General features: G+C 46.9%; 1 protein-coding gene across 5 annotated transcripts in view; it reads left to right on the top strand.

Moving 5' to 3' along the window:
• ELP2 (elongator acetyltransferase complex subunit 2) overlaps nt 1-20,181 on the top strand; it is a 111,148-nt gene that overhangs the window by 75,811 nt on the left and 15,156 nt on the right. For 4 of the 5 annotated variants that reach the window (XM_077309702.1, XM_077309700.1, XM_077309701.1 and 1 more), the window contains 2 exons: nt 4,797-4,945; nt 10,326-10,439. In XM_077309702.1, the coding sequence (XP_077165817.1) occupies nt 4,797-4,945; nt 10,326-10,439 (263 nt within the window). The remainder of the gene's footprint in view (nt 1-4,796; nt 4,946-10,325; nt 10,440-20,181) is intronic. The other variant, XM_077309703.1, reaches the window with a different exon arrangement.

Raw genomic sequence — 20,181 nt, forward strand, 5'->3', positions numbered from 1 at the left:
TAGTGCTGGACAGCACTCGGCAAAGGTAACTGCTCAAGCCATGGCTATGGCAATCACCCTACACCAGCACTCTTGACTGCGGGGAACCTCTTTAACCCTCAATGCGAGAATCAAGGTTGAGGATCTCCCATTCCATGATGAAGAAAAGTCGTCAGACCACTCAATCTCTCCACTCTTTTCCTCCTCATCCATCCATCCATCCATCCATCCAACCAACCCAAACCAACATTTCCGCCAACATTTCCAGACTCCCCAATTCCCTCCTCTTCTTCTTCAACAGTACCATCAACAAGGAGACGGCAGCCATTCCACTCCAGGAGTCAGCAACAATATCCTCAGAAGGATACCCAACACCGTCAACAAGGCCAAGGTGCCTTCTGACTATTACAATCTCTGGCCACTGCAGTGGTTTTTGGCAATCACCTTACCAAATTTGCCTCGGCTTGGGGCTTGATTACAACAGACTCTTGGGTTTTGGCCATAGTGAAGAATGGCTACAAGTTAGAGTTTTCCTCCATTCCCCCCCAACTTATAGGCTTTAAAGCACATGTTAATGCCTTTCCAGAGTTGGATGTACAAGTCGAAAAATTGTTAGCCAAGGGTGCAGTAGAAGTTCCAGACAGCTGTTAAAATTTGGGTTCTATTCCCGTTTTTTCTTAATCGACAAGGAAGATGTTGGTTCCCGTCCAATTCTGGATTTGAGGGAACGTAATAAAAATTTGATTGTTTCTTGTTTCCGCATGGTCTTCCCGCCTTCTGTCATGGAATTCCTCGCACTCAGAGATTGGTTTGTAGTCCTTGATCTCAAGGACGCTTATTTCCACATCTCTATCTGTGAAGCAGATAGATGTTTCCTACGAGTCCAAAAGGGATCCCAGATATTCCAATACACGGATTTACAATTTGGTTTGGCCACAGCAACACAGGTGTTCACAAAGTGCATGGCAGTGGTGGTGTCATACCTGCGTACTCGGGGTATCATGACATACCCGTAATTGGATTACTGCTCCTACTCGCCACCTCTTCTGATCAATTGAACTCTCACATTTCCATTACCCTGGCCCTCTTCCTACAGCTAGGTCTCTAGGTAAATTTTCAGAAGTCACATCTAACCCCATCCAGGGTTGTCGACTTCATTGGTGCTTCCTTGGATTCAAAACAAGCCCATGCATTTCTGTCATACGACTGAGGTGTATCTGCGCTATGGTTCATGCCCTCTCCAGAAACCGCTGGAGACATGCTAAATTTGTCCAAAGGCTTTTAGGTCTTCTAGCCTCCACCACGGCAGTAGTTCCCTATGCTCGTCTTCATATGAGGGAACCACAACACTTTAAGTGGCTCTCTATCCCCTGTGGTATTATTACATCTCTCTTATGGTGGACAAGGGAAGATACTGCCTTGCAGGGAGTGCCCTTTGGTCCATGGAACCATTACTTGACTCTAACTACAGACGCATCGGTGGTGGGTTGGGGGGGGGCTCATTGTTTGGATAGATTGATTCAGGGCCTTTGGTCAGCCACTGAACAACAGTTCCATATTGAATTTTTGGAGTTACACGCAGTGCATTTAGCCTTAATTCATGTTGCAGACATTTTACAGGGCAAGGAGGTGTTGATCCAAAGACCTAAACAAACAGGGAGGAGTGTCATCCTGGTGCCTTTGTCATGAGGCCATGAAAATTTGGGAGTCAGCGATCAGGCTGGACATAGATTTCAAGGTCATTCATATAGCAGGAGTGTTGAATGTTCAGGCAGATGCCCTGAGGAGGTCGTTCGTACCACTGTACGACTGGTCCCTGAACTACAACTTCCTGTTGCGAGTTTTAGAACAATGGGGCCTTTCAACAGTTGACCTGTTTGCCTCCTCGCTGTCAGCCAAATGCCAACGATTTTCTTCCACGGTATGAGTATGTCTCAATTCGATGGAAGATGCGTTCCAATTTCCCTATTCTATGCTTTCCCCCCCTTACCACTCCTTCCCAGGGTTCTGCAAAAGGTGCAGAAGGATCAGGCCTCTATGATCCTAATTGCTCCAGACTGGCCATGTTCATGTTGGTATCCGACTCTTCTAGACCTCGTAGCAGGTCAGAAGATTCCCTTCCCAAACAGCTGGCACCTCTTGTCCTCCCCCCCCCCCCGTTTTTTGACCTGGAGAACCTGCATCTAACGGCATGGAAGCTCCACTGAGCTCAGACTCCTTTTCTCAGGAGGTTAAGGAGGTGCTCCTACACTCAACCAGATACTCATACCATCTCAAATGGGTGAGATGTGAGCAGTGGTGTGGGAAGAGAGATTTGTGCACATTTTCATGCCCTTTACCTAGAGTATTAGAATATTTACTAGGCTTGTGTCAAGGGGGCTTGATGGTATCTCCAATCCGCACACATCTGGCACCCTTTTGGCCTTCCATAAGGCCGTAAGTTCAGGAAAGGTCTTTATATGCCCATAAGCTCTCCCAGTGTTTTCTTAAGGGCTTGACTAATTTGTCTCCCCAGGCTCTGAGAGTGACCCCTCAGTGGGCCTTGTCACTGGTTCTGGCTCATGCGCCCTCCCTTAGAGCCTCTAGGGACAGCCTTGTTAGGGCTGCTTTCTATGAAGACAGCCTTTCTAGTTTCTATCACGTCAGCCAGACGGGCTAGTGAAATAAGCACTCTGAGGTCAGACCCTCCTTTCCTGCAGATTTTCCCAACTAAGGTGACTCTTTGTCCTGATCCACAATTTCTCCCGAAGGTGTCTGTAGTTTTCACTTATCCCAGCCTATACCCTACCAAGTTTCTTTCCCAACCTCCAACTCCGAGAGGTCTCTCCATTCATTGGATGTTAGACAGGCACTGCTGTACTATGTTAGACAGGACAAAAGAGTTTAGAAAATCAAATCCTTTATTTGTATGCTATTGGGGTCCCAATAAGGGGTGCAAAGCGAACAGTGTCAGGATGGATGGTTTCGGCCATCAAGTCCGCTTATTTGATTCCAAAGGTCCCTTGCCCTCTTGATATATGAGCTCATTCCCTTCGGGCCATGGGTTTGTCAGCCGCCTTTCACAGGATAGTTTATCTGGTGGACATCTGCCGTGCAACTACCTGGGCAAGAGAACAAACATTTGCAAAGCATTACGCCATTGACCTCCAAGACAGGAGGGATTCAGAATTTGGCAGAGTGATGTTACAGTCCTTGTTCTCCGAAGGGCTCATCCTGCCATCCTCAGGTAATAGCTCATGAAGGTCCCAATGTGGGGCTGCAGAACAAGACTGACAATGAAAACGGGGTTTTACCGGCCTGTACCCATTGTTAAGTGAGGTCTTGTGCAGTCATAGAATCAGAGAATCCTAGAATTGGAAGGGGGCCATACAGGCCATCTAGTCCAACCCCCTGCTCAACGCAGGATCAGCCCAGAGCATCCTAAAGCATCCAAGAAAAGTGTGTCTCCATCCTTTGCTTGAAGCCGGCCCGTGAGGGGGAGCTCACCACCTCCGTAGGCAGCCCATTCCACACATTCCCTCCCTCTGCCCCCGCTATGAGCCTTTGTCTTGAGGTCGCAGCGGCAATTCAGAACTGGGGGAAGAGGGGGCACTCCACCCATCTCATGTGTGCGTTCCGGCGGGAAACCACACGCATGTCAGGACGGTGGTGCCCCCTATAGGGCTTTAGCAGGAAAAGACGTCTGCAGCTGGCCTGCGCTTGTCCAGTCCCAGTGTGTGTCTGCATGAACAATGGTTACAGGTATGTGAAACCCCGTTTCACAAACTCAAGGCATAGGAACCAACTTCCCTTTGTGAAAACTGGCCTCCCTTCCCCTCCTCACATTCTGGACAAAGAGCTGCGAAAGGAAGGGGCATATTGGCTCTCAGAACAGCCCTTAGCTAGCGCTTGCTGCCTTTCACATGAGTTTAGTGTGGTGATTCCTCGTCGTCTTGTGTACACCCAGCTTGCAACCTTATCAACAGATACACAGTCAAAAAACAATCATGTCTCTCTCTGGTAGGGAGAGGGACGTTTGCTGTGGCTCTGTGTCTAAAGGTCTCGGGTGGGCGGTGCCCGGGAATCACTGTGCCAGGTGGACAGAGAGCAATCTCCTTCAGCCACATAGCAGGAGCTCAGCAGGGCACCGTTCTTTCTTTGCACAGCCGTCAGCAAAATAAAACTCTGCAGGCTGTTGAAAGTAAGTGCAAGTGGGGAAGAAGGGGCTCCTGTAGATTTCAGTTATCTCCATTTGCCTTCCCCCAATTCTCAGTTCCCCCTCTCATTAATAATTGCCAATCCATGTGAAAGCCACAATGCCTTCCCTAGCCCAGTTCTTTATGGAAGAAAGGAGAGCCTGTCTCCCCTGGGAGAGCTTGGAGGCCAGAGAGGATAACCCTGAAAATCAGGGAATTCTGCTGGTGATCTTTGCATAGCTACATTTTTTTTTGTTTCTGCTGCTGCTGCGGTAGTGTTTGAATATAAATGCTGTGCTAGCCTGAGTGCTTGAGAGAGCTGACCATTGTTGAGGGCCCACCGCTGAGCACCATTTGTGATCCCATATTTTGGAGGACTCACACAATGCTGAAAAGAGATGCTGGAGAAAAGGGGGCTGGTGGAGACAATTTGGTATTCTGAATGCCCCCCCTCCCCCCTCCCCAGTCCCCGGCATCCATGGAGACTGCTCATGGCTCAGCCTGGGCAGACGTGCTGCAGGAGGGGACGACTGCTGCTCTTTCTGGGTCTGTCAGTCCTCTTAGTCCACTGCCTTCTTCTTAAAGTTCCTACCCCAACCAAATATTTCCCACAAGGAATTAATTCTTTGCTCTTTCAAACAGGTCATTGTCTGGGGCGAATGTTGTTCGGCAGATGAGGAGGAGGAGGTCAGGAAAGACCCGGCTGCCATTGAGCTTTGCTCTTCTGTCCTGGATGTTGATGATGCGGTCACAGCTGTTGGCCTTGGCCCTGTGCTTGCTTCTGATGGGAGGTATGTCACTTGCATGCCCAGGGAAGGCTTCTGCTGACATACCAAATAAAGTGTGTAACAAATGAAATCCAGGTCCCTAGAGCTGCCTGAGGTGCCTTAATGCGCTTGTGGTTGTGCCACTAAACTTGTCTTTATGTAGTTACTCCTGTGTAACGGTATGCAGGAGGATTGTGCATTTTCTGGGCCAGATTTTGGTAGCATCATTTATGCCCCATAGGTCCAGTCTTATATGACAATGATGCCTTTGATGCATAGAGATGCCAAGTAAATAATGTTTTGTACCTGTGTGACTTTAGCCTTTTGGTTTTGGTTTCTCCAATGAATCAGCCACTTAAATTGGAGGAAGTCTCCTTAGAATGAGCCAAAAGGAAAGGTGAAGCATAAATATTTTAACACAAAAAATAGATGAATTAATAAACCTAGCTTAGTGGAGTGGTAGTATAGGGGTGGAATCCACCCATGGTTGAACATTTCAAAAAATTAAATTGTACATCTTTGCACAGCTCAGCTAGGAATTTGGCTGTATGCCATCTGGGGTCAGATGACTATCTAGCCTCTGCTTAAAATCTTACAGAGAAGGAGAACAACCTTGCTCCATCCTCTATATGACAACCCTTCAAGTATTTGAAGATAGTTATCATATCACCTCTTAGTCATATTTTCTCTAGGCTAAACTGAGTAAACTTCTTCAACCTTTCCCCATACGACTTGGTCTCCAAACCCATCACCATCTTCTCAGCCCTTCTCTGGACATGCTCCAATTTCTGTACATCTTTCTTCAGTTCTGGTGCCCAAAACTGAACACAATACTCAAGTGAGGTCTTACCAGAGCGGAGTAAAGTGGTAACATTGCCTCACATGATTTTGACACTATACTTCTTTTAATACAGCCCCAAATCCGGTTTCTCTTTTTAGCCACTGAGTCACACTGCTGACTTATGTTCAGTGTATGGTCTACTAGGACACCCAGAACCTTTTGACACATAATAATGCCCAGACAAGTCTCACCCATCCTATAGTGATGCATTTGATTTTTCCTACCTAAATGCAGAACATTATATTTATCTCTATTGAAATTCATTTTGTTCATTTTAGCCCAGTTTTCTAGCCTGTATTCTGATTCTGTCCCTGGTGTATTTGCCACACCTTCCAGTTCAGTGTCATCTGCAAATTTAATAAGGACCGCCTCTATTCCTTCATCCAAATCATTGATAAACATGCAGAATAACTCAGGGCTCAGGACAGATCCCTGAGGCTCTCCACTTGTCACTCCTCTCCAATAAGCTGATGAACCATTTACAAACACCCTTTGAGTGTGATCTGTCAATCAGTGCTTGATCCACCTAACAGTAATAGGATCCTTACCACATTTTACCAAGTTGCCAATATGAATATCATGTGGAACCTTATCAAAAGCCTTACAAATCAAGGTAAACTATGTCCACAGCATTCCCCTGATCTGGCAAGGTATTAACTTTCTCAAAAAGAAGTTTAGTCTGATATGACTTGTTCTGGAGAAAGCCATGCTGATCCTTAGTGATTACAGCCATCTGCTCTAGCTGCTCAAGGACCAACTTCGATTATTTGTTCTAAAATTTTGACAGCTATAGACATCAAGCTGGAAGGTCTGTAGATCCTCCTTTTTCCCCTTCTTGAAGATGGGGACAACATTTGCCCGCCTCTAATTTTCTGGCTCTTCGCCTGTCTCCAAGAATTGTCAAAATATTGGATAGAGGCTCAGATATCTGCAAGTTGTTTTACCCTTGGATGCAGTTCACTTGGCCCAGAGGATTTGGTTTTGTTTAATGAAACTTGGGTATTTATGGACTATTCCTGCAGTGATCCTAAGCCACAAATCTTCTCCCTCATCAAGTGAAATGATTTTGCCACACTGAGCACGATTCCCCTCACAAGAGCAGACTGAGAAGTAGGAATTGAGCAGTTCAGCCCTCTCTTCATCAGCTGTTACAATGTCACTTGTCCCTGCAATGATCCTACCATTTCCCTATTCTTTTTCTTACTTTGAATATAACTAAAGAACACTTTATGGTAGTTTTTACCATTTGTTGCTAACCTAAGTGCATACTGAGCTTTAGCTTTAGCTTTTCTTACACTCTCCTGACATGCCTTATTTCCCGCCACTCCCAAAATTGCTTGTGCCGGGTTACAAAGTCCTCAATGAAACCCCCATTAAAAGGACATTCAAATGACAGCACAGTTAAAAAGCGATAAAACCACACAATCCCCACACCAATAATCCAATAACCTACTATGGGGGGGGGAGGGGGAGGGCCCTCGCTGGCAAGACAACCCCAGGTACTGGCACTAGCCTTGGGGAGGGGGGCACCAATCTTGGTTAAAATGCCCTCCTTCCATTTGCTCAATGAGTCCTTTCTATTTCTCATTTCTTTTGAAAGCTGTTTATGGAGCCACCCTAGTGTGCTGCCCTAGCCGGGCACCCACAGCGGCAGTCCAGATGACTACGCTCTTGGCCAATTGCATACCATGTGTCTGGGCTGGGAAGGGGTGTTGCCTCTGGCTGAGGTGATGCTGGCACAGAGGGCATGGTGTCTACCTGGCTGGGACCTGGCTGTGCATCCCTATGTACAGCTTTTCTCTTCCGCAGGATCATAAAATCCAAAATCACAAAGTCACTACTACCAAGCACGCCCACAACTTTTACCTTGTCAACCAGTTCTTCCATGTTGGTAAGAATCAAGTCTAAGACAGCAGACCCCACCCCTGGTTGCCCCTCCCACTTTCTGGGAAGTGATGATGTCAGCAAGACAAGTCAGGAATTTATTGGACTTTTCATTTTTAACAAAGCTGGTCTTACAACAGATATTTGGGTAACTGAAATCTCCCGTGACTACTAGGTGCTGTCTCTCTGAGCATTTTGTAATTTGGTCTAGGAGCATCTCATCCAAGTCCTCTGACTGGCCTGGTGGTCTACAGCAGACCCCCACCATAATACCACTATTATTTCCTACTCTTTTAATTTTTACCCAAAGACTCTCAGCTGAACTCTCATGCTCAGACACATGTATTTCCTCAGAAGTATATACATTCTTAACATATAGTGCTACTCTTCCACCTCTGTATATTTGTCCGATCCTTTAAAATAAGTTGTACCTCGCAGTCCTGTTATTCCGGTTGTGTTATCACACCAGGTTTCTGTAATGCCTATTTAATCATAGTCCCCTTCCTTTATTAGGACATCTAGTTCATTCTCCTTGTTTCCCATACTCAGCACATTAGTGTAGAGACACTGTAATCCTTCATACGCATATCCCAGGCTTTTAGTTTTTGAACTTTCTTGTATGTTAATGGTTCACTGCATACGTGCCATTCCCTTTAAATTTGCAATGTTCCCATCTACAATTATCATCTTCGAATTAGGCTTTGAATGTACGGCTCATTCCCCCATTGGACTCAGTTTAAAGCCGTCCTTACCACATCCGCAAGACTCTTCACAAAGGCATTTTTTCCTTTGCAAACCGTCTCCAGATAGAAGAGCCTCATCACGGTAGCGCAATCCAGGGTCCACAAATCCAAACGTTTCCAGATGACACCAAGGAAGTAACCAGTCATTTAACTGCATTATTTTTCTTTCCCTTCCTAAACCTTGGCTATTAACAGGAAGAACCGCCGAAAACACAACCTGCATTCTCCAGTCCTTCACTTTCCCCCCCAAGGCCACGTAGTCACCTTTCATATGGTTTGCTCTGGGCAGTATTATTTGTTCCCACTTGGATGAGCAGGAAGGGATCTCTGTCCTGGGGCTTTCCAAGTCTTCCCACCCTTTCCATCACATCTTTGATTATCACATCCCTCCCGAGGCAACAAGTCCGGTCGACACACTTTGGCTTCTACGCCTCCCAATAGGGAATCCCCAGGTACCAGCATGCCTCTCCTATCTTCTAGTTCTAATATGTTGGGGAGCAGAAGAGCTCGTCCTCTCATCCACAGGGGCCTGTGAAACATCTTCTGACCTTCCAGGCTTGGGGGAATAGACCTTGTTCCTGTGGTTCAGAATCAACCATCTATGGGCAGTTCCTGGAAATGATTTCAGAATATCAGAAGGGCAGAACATCTTATTTTTCAACAGCTCTGTGTAACGTTCTTCTGTCTGCTGTCGTCTTGAATTGAGTTCTCTTCTAATTGGTGAGACACCTTTCCCAACTCTCCCAGTTGCCCTCCAAAAAGTGCTCCATGAATTCTTTCTCGGAACTCTTTGCCCCCCTTTGCGGAATAAAGTGTGGACAGGCGTCCTCTAGCTTCTGTACCTTCTCTTCCGGGAGCACAACTAACTTGCACTTGGTGCATGTGGATTTGAAGTTCCCCTGAGGTCAAAATATAATCTTGCTACAGCCTCAGGTCCCTCACCAGCCATGCCGCTTTCATCCATTACAGGAAGAACCAGCCCCCTTCTACAAACTCTGGAACTTGCAGGGTACCCTGGGTTGATCCGCAAGCCAGAAGCTTTTTCGCTCTCGCCCTCTGGCACGTGCCCAAATCTCATGCCTCTGGCAAGTAAGAACAAAGGCCCACACAGCAGAGGGTGGAGCTAGCAGTCAGCCCCAGGCCTAATGGAAATCAGCTCAGGTGATTAGTTGTAGTCCCTGCCACCCAGGAAAGGGACAGACAAAAAAACCCAAACAGCCCCGACCAGGGTTGGGCACTTTGGCGTCCAAAGCGGCTGTTCGCTCCCGATGTAGCCAGCATCTCGCCGCGGGAGGGGAGACGCAAGCGTCAGAGCACTGGTGGACGTACACACACAGGCACGGAGCTCCACGCTGACACCCACACCTCTCCCCCCCCCCCCCGCGGAGCAGCGCTGGCTGCGTTGGGAGCGAACGGCCACTTCCCTCCAACCTGTCTCCCCTTACACACTGCAAGAAAGAACACAACACTCGCCTGAGCTGGCTCTTTCCCCTTCTCCCCACCCTGCTGCTGCTTATTGTTTTTGTTACTATTATAAATGTTCTCCACTCTCCTTAAAACTTCCCAGAAATAGAAAATGAACACTCCTAACTTTCTTTTTCCTGGAAGCTTTATTTTAGATGATGAAGGAGAAAAGGGGAAAATCCTGGAATCTAACACTTGCCATTTGTGGGGGAGGGGGGAGGGAGGTACTAACCCTGTTTCCTGCTTTGACCTTCTGCCTCAGTCTTCTCCTGCATGTCTGTAGCAGGCCTCAGCCTGTGCAAGTCAGTAGCTGCCTCTTTATGATTCCCTCTTCATGGGGTTCTTTCTTTCTTTGTTTGTTTGTTCCCAATGGGAGGCTCTCTTGGAAACAGGGGCACTAAGAACTGGAGCGTGTGCAGCGGGGGGAACAGACTTAGCCCCCAAAACCCTTAGAGATCTTTTTCTGATGCAGCTACCTCGTTGCAGTGGGGATGGAAGGTGGGAAGATCTGCTTGTACAAATGGAAGCCAAGCAATGGGAAGTCACTGGGCTCCAACTGGGCTCTCTGTGCAGAGACTGACAGCAGGTAATGTATTCTCATGAGGTTTGAAAGCCATGGGATGCCAAGCCCTTCTTTGGCTGATGCCTCAGTGTTTTGGCTATGGTTGACTTCTTGTCCTTCACATGTTTGCTTGCATGTTGGGGGGAGGCATTTAGGCATGCTTGAAGACCTGGGTTCCCAAGGGCATCATTGCGAAGAACTTGTTATTTCTGGAGCTGTTTTTGCACAGATGCCAAGAGGACAAGGTAGTATACCTCTGGTTTAGACTCTGCCCTGACTAGTGACTAGCTGGGTGAGCATTATCTTTCCATTTCAGCTCTGCATCTGCAATATTGGGAAAATAATTCTCTCCTTACTGGGAGGGCTGAAAAGCATTATGGAGAACTGTTTGGAGGCTCTATTTAAAACACTGAGTATTGTTATTCTAGCACAATTAGTGTTATTTCCCACAGATAGTGATTTGCCAGCATTGTCTTGGAAAGAGAAACTGGCAGAAGGGTGCGGAATTATGTCTGTAGTGCCTTCCACTGAGCAGTTTGTGGGGTTGGAGCATTGGTCTATTCTGCCTGCCAGCTTCTCTTTCTCTTACAGAAACCATATTCTGGAGCACTACTATAAGTCATGAGAACATTGGAGGGCAAAGATCCTCTAGATTCCCTGAGTGCTTAAAAAGTGGGGTCCATCATGTTGTAGGAGCAAAATCTATGTGGGAAGAACTGAGGAATCCCCCAGGAAAGCAGTTCTGGGTATTGGTTCCTCTGAGCAGTTGTCCTGGTTGTCTTCGTCCTTCGGTTTCTAGGCTGCAGCTTTTCATTAGAGAAGTATCAGTCTGTTGCCCGATAGTTCCTCTGTGTGTCCTGCTGCCCTTGGAGTGTGCTCTTGCCTCAGTCAAGTCTCCAGTAAGCAAACTCATTGACAAGAAGTTTCTTTATTAAGAGAAATTTAGAGAAATGGCAAACAGAAACAAGGATTTTCCTTGCTCGAACTGAAAAACAAAAGCAAGGTATGAAAAGCATACCTTTATGCTTCCCCTGCACCCCTTCACCCCAGTTTGGCATATTGCACAACATACGAGGCTCTGCAATTTCCCAAGCCAAATTTCCCATGTGCACAACAGCCTAGACCAGGGGTAGTCAAACTGTGGCCCTCCAGATGTCCATGGACTACAATTCCCAGGAGCCCCCTGCCAGCGAACGCTGGCAGGGGGCTCCTGGGAATTGTAGTCCATGGACATCTGGAGGGCCGCAGTTTGACTACCCCTGGCCTAGACACTACAAGCATTCCTAAAAGACTACATCAGCTGATCAGGGTCAAAATAATAAAATGCTTTCAGGAGATTTAATAAGAAAGAGGCTCCCTAATCTAAAAATAACTAATGCACAATTAAAGCAAGGCAACAACAAAAAAAACAGGTCTGAGAGCATCATATGGCAACCATGAAGACAGGTCAAGGATGCATCACGTGGCAAAATCATGAGAACAGTAAACCTGTAAACAGGGTCTTGACAAGGGTTAGGAGTCAGAGCAGGGCAGTTTAAGAACTGAGTTCTGGTTCAGCTGTTGCTGAAGTTGTTCTGATCTGATTTCAGTTTGAATCTGTACGGGTTCAATAGCAGGCTGAGTTTCAGAAAAGGTGATCCATGTTAGACCTCCTGTCCTGGATGATTTTAATCTCTGCAGGTCCCATGATCTCCAGCATAACCTTTTTAGCAGTCAGAAGCACTCTGTTCTCACAGAGCACTCTGTTCTCACCAGTGAAAAAGCTGACCCGTCTTCTCCATGTCACAGACGTTTGCATCACTATTGGGTCTGCAATGGAAGAGGGCCACTGAGAGCATTTCAACTAACTTCCTGTTTCTTCCCTTGTCCTGCCTGCCCCAGTCCTGTTGAATGAGTCAGGAAGTGTGAATCAGGGACATCCTAGATAAAAGGATAGTACATTTGCATCAACCCCCATTACCACTTACCTGTCACACACCGGGTGCAGGGGAAATTGAGTGAGGTGTGTGCAATCATAGCCCTGACATAAAACCATTTGTGGAATGTGGGAAAGGGGTCGCCATATCCAGATGCACCCAGTGAAAGTTCCGATTAGTACACCCTCAACCAGTAAGCCAAGCCCAAGTAGCAGATCAGATTCAGATTCAGAGTACCTTCATTGGCATAAAAAGTAGCAGATCAACAGCAGAGTAAAAGTCCAGTCCGGATTTTAGTGCTAACTAAACAGGTCTGAGTCCAGCAAGCCAAGGTTGAGAACCAGAGAAGCAGAGTCCAAAGCCAAATTAGAGTCCAAGTACTGTAAGCCATAGTCCGAGAGCAGGAGTCAGGAAACCAGGGATCAGGCAGGCAGAGCTTCACTAGAGCAAGGTCAGGACAGGAACTGGAGTCAAGGCAACAGGTAGGATCAATGTGCAGAGCCAGCTTGGTGTAGTGGTTAGGAGCATAGACTTCTATTCTGGCGAGCCGGGTTTGATTCTGTACTCCTCTGCAGGCAGCTAGCTGGGTGGCCTTGGGCTCGCCACAGCATTGATAAGGCTGTTCTGACGGAGCAGGAATCTCAGGGCTCTCTCAGCCTCCCCCCCCCTCCCCTCCCCTCCCCTCCCCTCCCCTCCCCTCCCCTCACAGGGTGTCTGTGATGGGGTAGAGAAAAGCGGCATCTAAGAACCAACTCTTCTTCTTCTTCAGGTTGCACCCACAAGGGCATGCTGCTTCTCCCGTGCTTAAGTGCAACCTGTCTTAACGAGCTAAGTGGTCACACCTGGAGACTCGGTTTCCATCTGTTGGAGCCAACTCACCTGGGCCCCATCTGCCTTGAGCTGGCGCTCCAGCAGTGAGCTGTCAAGTTGCCCCACCAACACCATCTCTGAGGTCCCGGCGAGCTGTCGGGCTGGCTTGGGGCACCACTCCCCGTGGGGATGAGGCTGGCATGACGGCAAGGGACCCAGCTGCATAGCCCGGTCCGGGTTCAGATTGTGCCGATCGCCCGCTGGAGCATTGCTGTTCAGCCCCGCCCCATCCTCACCTGCTGGCACAGGCAAAGGCTTGCTTGGCTAGCTAATACTTATGCTGGTGCGGCTGGGCCCATCACCTTTGTTTGGACTCCAAACAGGGAGATTCGGCACCTGAAATCTTCAAAGAAAATCAATTTCCAAATGCATTATCTATATTTTTCTATATCCTAAAAATACATATTATCTTTGTTCCCACGTACACAGGGGGTATTGCATTATTCATAACTTTATTTCTAATTTTCAGATCTTCAATACAGTTCTTTGAAACCTACAGACATTCTTCGTTTCATTCTGTAATTGCTCAAGCATAATGTACTTCCTGAGTAACTGATACATTAGCTAACATGATCTAACCTTGAAATCTTAAAGCTAGTTTGTTCATTAACTGTAGCTGAATATCAGTATGCTTCTATTTCACCTTAGAAATTAGTGAAGGGACACATGAACTCTCAGTGAGCCATGATTTCGCCAACGTATTGATTAAAACCCACAGATACTGAAGCCTTTTACAGGCACATCCGTGGTCTCTGGCTGTAGCGGCAGCAAGGGCATGACACGATACGTGAACTGATGATACAGGTTGGGCTGCAACTGCAGAGGCCCTGTGAGGCCACACATGTTTGGATCTCTTGCCAGTCTCATGTTGCTATCTCTTCCATTCATCTTGATTGACCCAAGGGTACCACCAGCATCGGTTCTTCCTCCAAGTGACTGTGGCTTTTTGCACATGCCACACAGCCAAAGTACAGAGGCTAATAAGACATGCACTAACCAGCAAAGTACACTTCTTCACACAACAGACACCCTGTGAGGTAGGTAAGGCTGAGAGAGCTTAGAGAGAACTGTGATTGGCTGCAGCTGGAGAAGTAGGGAATTGAACCCAGTTTCCCAGATTAGAGGTTGTTGCTCTTAATGACTACACCAAGCAGGCTCCTGAAGGCACCTGAAGCCTCTTCTTACCTTTGGTTCCATTTGACCTGGCCTTCCCAAGCAGGTCACTGCTTATAATCCCTATGTGGGTTGTCTCCTTTCCCTTGTGGTGTCATTTAAAAAATATATACTTTTATTATGCATTAACAAAATCAAACAAATTAATCCACAATACCAAAACATAAATGACAATACATACATAACAAAGAAAGATGTTACATAAATCAGATAAACTAGACTTCTCTCCTAACCCAATCAAGCGGAGAAGTAAAGTTCCGTTCTGTGGCATAACAATATTCTCAGAACCTACTGCTACCTTGCAGATTTTTACTGATTTTTGCAAAGTACAGGATTTGCTTTTTAATATAATTCCAAAGTAATGACCATTGTTCATGGTATTTTCCAAGATCTTGATCCTTTAATACCGCTGACAATTCTGCAACTTCAGCACAATTCATCAACTTCCTTGGCCAATATTCATTCGAGGGGATGTCAGAACTTTTCTATTTGAATGCAAAGACAATTCTTGCTGCAGATAATGCATACAAAAACAAAACTTTAATATCTTTATGAACCTTTCCTTCTAAGAAATTCAATTTTTTTTTTCAAATTACACTTCAACTTTTTAAAAATTCTGCATATATTTTGTTCCAATATTTTCTCACTTTAACAGAATTCCACCACATACGGAAGAACTCACCCTTTCCCCTTTTGCAGGGAATTTGCGGAAGAGCTCCATCTTGCAGGCCCTGTGGAACTGTAAAAGCTCCTGCAGGGCCTTCAGCTCTTCCGGGAGCCCATTCCACCAGGCTGCAGACATGACCCAGAAGGCCCAGGTTGAGGGGCAGAATCATCATCTATGGGCAGATCCTGGAAATGATTCAGAATATCAGATGGGCAAAAGACATTATTTTTTGACAGCTCTGTGTAATGTTCTTCTGTCTGCTGTCATCTTGTATTGGGTTCTCCTCTAATTGGTGAGACACCTTTCCCAACTCTCCCAGTTGCCCTCCAAAAAGTGCTCCATGAATTCTTTCTAGGAACTCTTTGCCCCCCTTTGCAGAATAAAGTGTGGGCAAGCGTCCTCTAGCTTCTGTACTTCCTCTTTCAGGAGCGCTACTAACTTGCACTTGGTGCATGTGGATTTAAAGCTCCCCTGAGGTAGAAATACAAACATGCCACAGACAGTGCATTTCTCAGCCTCAGGTCCATCATCAGCTATGCCAGTCCAATCCATTGTGGGAAGAACCAGACCCCTTCTGAAAGCTCTGGAACGTTTATAGATTCCTCCCGGTTTGATCCGCAAGCTAAGCTCCCTTTAGCTCTCGCCCTTTGGTACACACCGCAGGCAAGCAATAGCCCTTTATAGCACAAAGGCCCACCCAGCAGAGGATGGCGCTAGCAGTCAGTCCCAAGCAAAACTTTCAACGAATGCAAATTAGCTACTGCTGCAGTCCCCCATCACCTGGGCAAGGAACAACAACAAAGTAGCACTCAAACAGCCCCCGCTCTCCTGCAAACGATATACCCTCACACACTATAAGAAAGAATGCAACACTCACCAGTAGCACCCACACTGGCACTTTCTCCTTCTCCCTGCCTAGCATTTTGCTCTGGTGAGCAAAAAGCCTTTTATAGCACCAAGGCCCACCCAGCAGAAGTTGGAGCTCGCAGTCAGCCCCAGGCAAAACTGCCAACGAATGCAAATCAGCTAATGTGATTAGCAGGAGTCCCCCGCCAGGCAAGGAACAGACAAAAACAACAACACTCGAACAGCCTCCCTGTCCTGCAGTGTGTATACCCTCACACAGTGCCTTCAAACACTGTAAGTAGGATAGCAACACTCACCAGTAGCTCCCGAGCTGTCACTTTCTCCTTCTCCCTGCCAGCTGTTTTCCCTCTAGTCTGACCCCTTGTAGATTGCAGGAAATGATCACAAGAGCCAAGCATAGGCACGATCTCTTCTGTGCACACATTTACAATATTGCCGATATTCAAAGAACTAGCATTTCTGTCAAATCCCATTCGCCTTTTTAGCCACTAAGTTGCACTGTTGACTCATGTTCAGTGTAAAACCCCTAGTTCCTTTTTGCACGTACTTCTGCCTCAACAATTCTCCCTCATCATACAACAATAGTTTTTTTTTCCCGCCCCCCCCCTAAATGTAGAACTTTACATTAATCACAATTGAAATTCATTTTACTCAGTTTAGCCCAGTTTTCCAGTCAAGATTATCCATCTCCTGATTCTGTCTTCTGCTGTGTTTGGTACCCCTCCCAGTTAAGTATCATCTGCAGATTTAATAAGCACCATCTCCATTCCCTCACTGATATTGATGAATTGATTTTTCAGTTATGTGAGGAGCAAACGTAAAGTAAAGGAGGCAATAGGCCCACTGTTGGGTGCGGATGGACAAACTCTAACGGAAGATGCAGAGAAAGCAGAAAGGCTTAGTGCCTATTTTACATCTGTTTTTTCCCGCAGGTCAAAGGGTTTAGGCACATCTAGAGATGGCAGTAGCCAAAGGATAGTGTCTGGGTGGCAGGTTAACATGGATAGAGAGGTTGTCAAGAGGCATTTAGCTGCACTGGATGAGTTCAAATCCCCTGGGCCGGATGAAATGCACCCGAGAGTACTCAAAGAACTTCATCTTCGGGACCTCTTTAAGGACTGGAGATGTCCCGGAGGACTGGAAGAGAGCAAACGTTATTCCGATCTTCAAAAAAGGGAGGAAGGATGACCCGGGAAACTACAGACCAGTGAGTCTGACCTCTGTTGTGGGGAAGATAATGGAGCAGATATTAAAGGGAGCGATCTGCAAACATCTGGAGGACAATTTGGTGATCCAAGGAAGTCAGCATGGTCCTGCCAGACCAACCTGGTTTCCTTTTTTGACCAAGTAACAGGTTTGCTGGATCGTGGAAATTCGGTTGATGTCATTTACTTGGATTTTAGTAAAGCTTTTGACAAGGTTCCCCATGATGTTCTGATGGATAAGTTGAAGGACTGCAATCTGGATTTTCAGATTGTTAAGTGGATAGGGAATTGGTTAGAGAACTGCACTCAAAGAGTTGTTGTCTATGGTGTTTCATCAGACTGGAGGGAGGTGAGTAGCGGGGTACTTCAGGGCTCGGTGCTCGGCCTGGTACTTTTTAACATATTTATTAATGATCTAGATGAGGGGGTGGAGGGACTACTCATCAAGTTTGCAGATGACACCAAATTGGGAGGACTGGCAAATACTCCTGAAGATAGAGACAGAGTTCAATGAGATCTGAACACAATGGAAAAATGGGCAAATGAGAACAAAATGCAATTTAATAAAGATAAGTTTAAAGTTCTGCATCTGGGTCAGAAAAATGAAAAGCATGCCTACTGGATGGGGGATACGCTTCTAGGTAACACTGTGTGTGAACGAGACCTTGGGGTACTTGTGGATTGTAAACTAAACATGAGCAGGTTGTGTGATGCAGCGGTAAAAAAGGCAAATGCCATTTTGGGCTGTATCAACAGGGGCATCACATCAAAATCACAAGATGTCATATTCCCATTGTATACGGCACTGGTCAGACCACACCTGGAGTACTGTGTGCAGTTCTGGAGGCCTCACTTCAAGAAGGACGTAGATAAAATTGAAAGGGTACAGAGGAGAGATTTCTGCTGGCTGCAGAGGAGAGGACACGCAGTAATGGGTTTAAACTTCAAGTACAACGATATAGGCTAGATATCAGGAAAAAGTTTTTCACAGTCAGAGTAGTTCAGCAGTGGAATAGGCTGCCTAAGGAGGTGGTGAGCTCCCCCTCACTGGCAGTCTTCAAGCAAAGGTTGGATACACACTTTTCTTGGATGCTTTAGGATGCTCTGGGCTGCTCCTGCGTTGAGCAGGGGGTTGGACTAGATGGCCTGTATGGCCCCTTCCAACTCTATGATTCTATATGTTGAACATCCCTGAGGCACTCCACTTGTCATCCCTCTCCAAGTACATGATGAACCATTAACAAGCATCCTTCAGGTGCATTCTGTCAACCAGTTTTCGATTCCCCTAACAGTAATAGGATCCATCCTATGCTTTGCCAACTTGTCAACAAGAATTTCCTGTGGAACCTTATCAAAAGCTTTACTGCACATGAGCACCTCTATCCACTGTCAGACGTTGCAAGGACTCACAAGGACGCGCAGTCAAAAAAAAAGGCAGCCTGGTCCCCGGTGGGTGGGTTCAGAAGGAGGTCCTACAAGACTCTGAATTCGTTTCCCTCCGCTCCGCCCTCGTTGACAAGGGGGGCCTGTTTTTCAAAGGCGAGCGCCTCTACGTCCCGGCTGCGGCGCGCGGGGACGTTTTGAAATTGTGCCACGATGCAAAGACAGCAGGGCATTTTGGCTTTGTGAAAACTCTGCACCTGGTCAGAAGACATTACTGGTTGGCCACCAACATTGAGGGGGGATGTGGAGAAATATGTGCAAGGCTGCCCCACCTGCCTTGTTTCCAAACCCCCGGGAGGAAAGAAACGGGGGTTGCTGCAGTTTTATTGAGAAGCACTTCATACATCTAGACTAGCGAAGTCAAATCTGCCTGAGGACAGATTTGCTTCTTCTTATCAATACAATTCTCCCGCCCAAAACTTGAAAGTTCCCAACGGAGGGGAGGCAGAGAGAGGATGCAAATGCAATTAAAAACAGTGTTACTTTCACATGTCCTTGGCTGTCTTCGGGCTTAGATAAGACCCAGCCGAGAGGCCTCACTGAAAAGCACATTGAGAGATAATGGCTACAATAACATACATTTCACTTTTAACTAGTTAGCATGATACAGGACCTGGAGCTCCCAGGCACCAAGCAATCTAACTGTCATGGAGGAACTTAGGCTCATTTATGACAGGGTTTTCTAACAATCCTGACATCCACAGCATTGCCCTAGGTATACCAGGCCAGTGTTTAGCCATGGCAAGGCAGGGTTTGTGCTGGTTGTCTTGATTCTAGCTTGCCATTTTAACCCTTATAACACACTTGAGGGACAATTTGCAGAACCTTCGTGCAGGATAGAGCCCTCCATTTCCCAGGTCTGATGAAGAATAGTTAGTTTTTATATCCTACTTTTTACTCCCAAAATACGTTTCAGAGCAACTTTCTGTCGCCTTCCCTTCTTCCCACATCAGACCCCCCGTGAGCTAGGTGGGACTGAGAGAGCTCTGACAGAACTGCTCTGTGAGAATAAATCTAACAGGGCTGTAACTGGCCAAAGGTCACCAAGCCGGCTGCATGTGAAGAAGCAGCATATCAAACCTGGCTTGCCAGATCTGAAGCCGCCACTCCTAACCACACCCCCAAACTGGTTCTCCCCAAGCTAAGTGGCAATGTAGGCAACCTGAACATTTTGGGTTGGATCCTGGGAACCTGTTTTGCTACCTGGGTCGCTTTTCTCCCTGGACACCAAGAGCCTCTTGCTAGCATCAGGAAGGCTGGAAGATGAAATCTGTCTCCAAACACTTAACTCAAAATGTATTTGCTGAGCCCAGATGCTAACTGCGGGGTGCCGGTTTGGACCCCATCGCAAACTATGGTCAGCAGAACCCGGGAAAGGGACGGAACAGAGCCCGAGAACACCCAGGGCCTGCGGCTTGAACTGAAGTGAGCTTGACGTTTTTGAAACCTCCTGAGTGATGTGATCCTCAGCTGTTGGTTAGCTGTGGAAGAACCTCTGCTGTACATGCAGAGTCGCCTTTGCTTTGCACACTGAAGGTCCCAGATTCAGTCCCCACCAGGCAGTAGGCGATGTGCTAGGACTCCTCCCCCCCCCCAAGACCTTGGTGAGCTTCTGTTGGTCTGAC

The sequence above is a fragment of the Paroedura picta genome, chromosome 14 (genome assembly GCF_049243985.1).
Source record: "Paroedura picta isolate Pp20150507F chromosome 14, Ppicta_v3.0, whole genome shotgun sequence".
NCBI classification, from domain to species: domain Eukaryota; kingdom Metazoa; phylum Chordata; class Lepidosauria; order Squamata; family Gekkonidae; genus Paroedura; species Paroedura picta.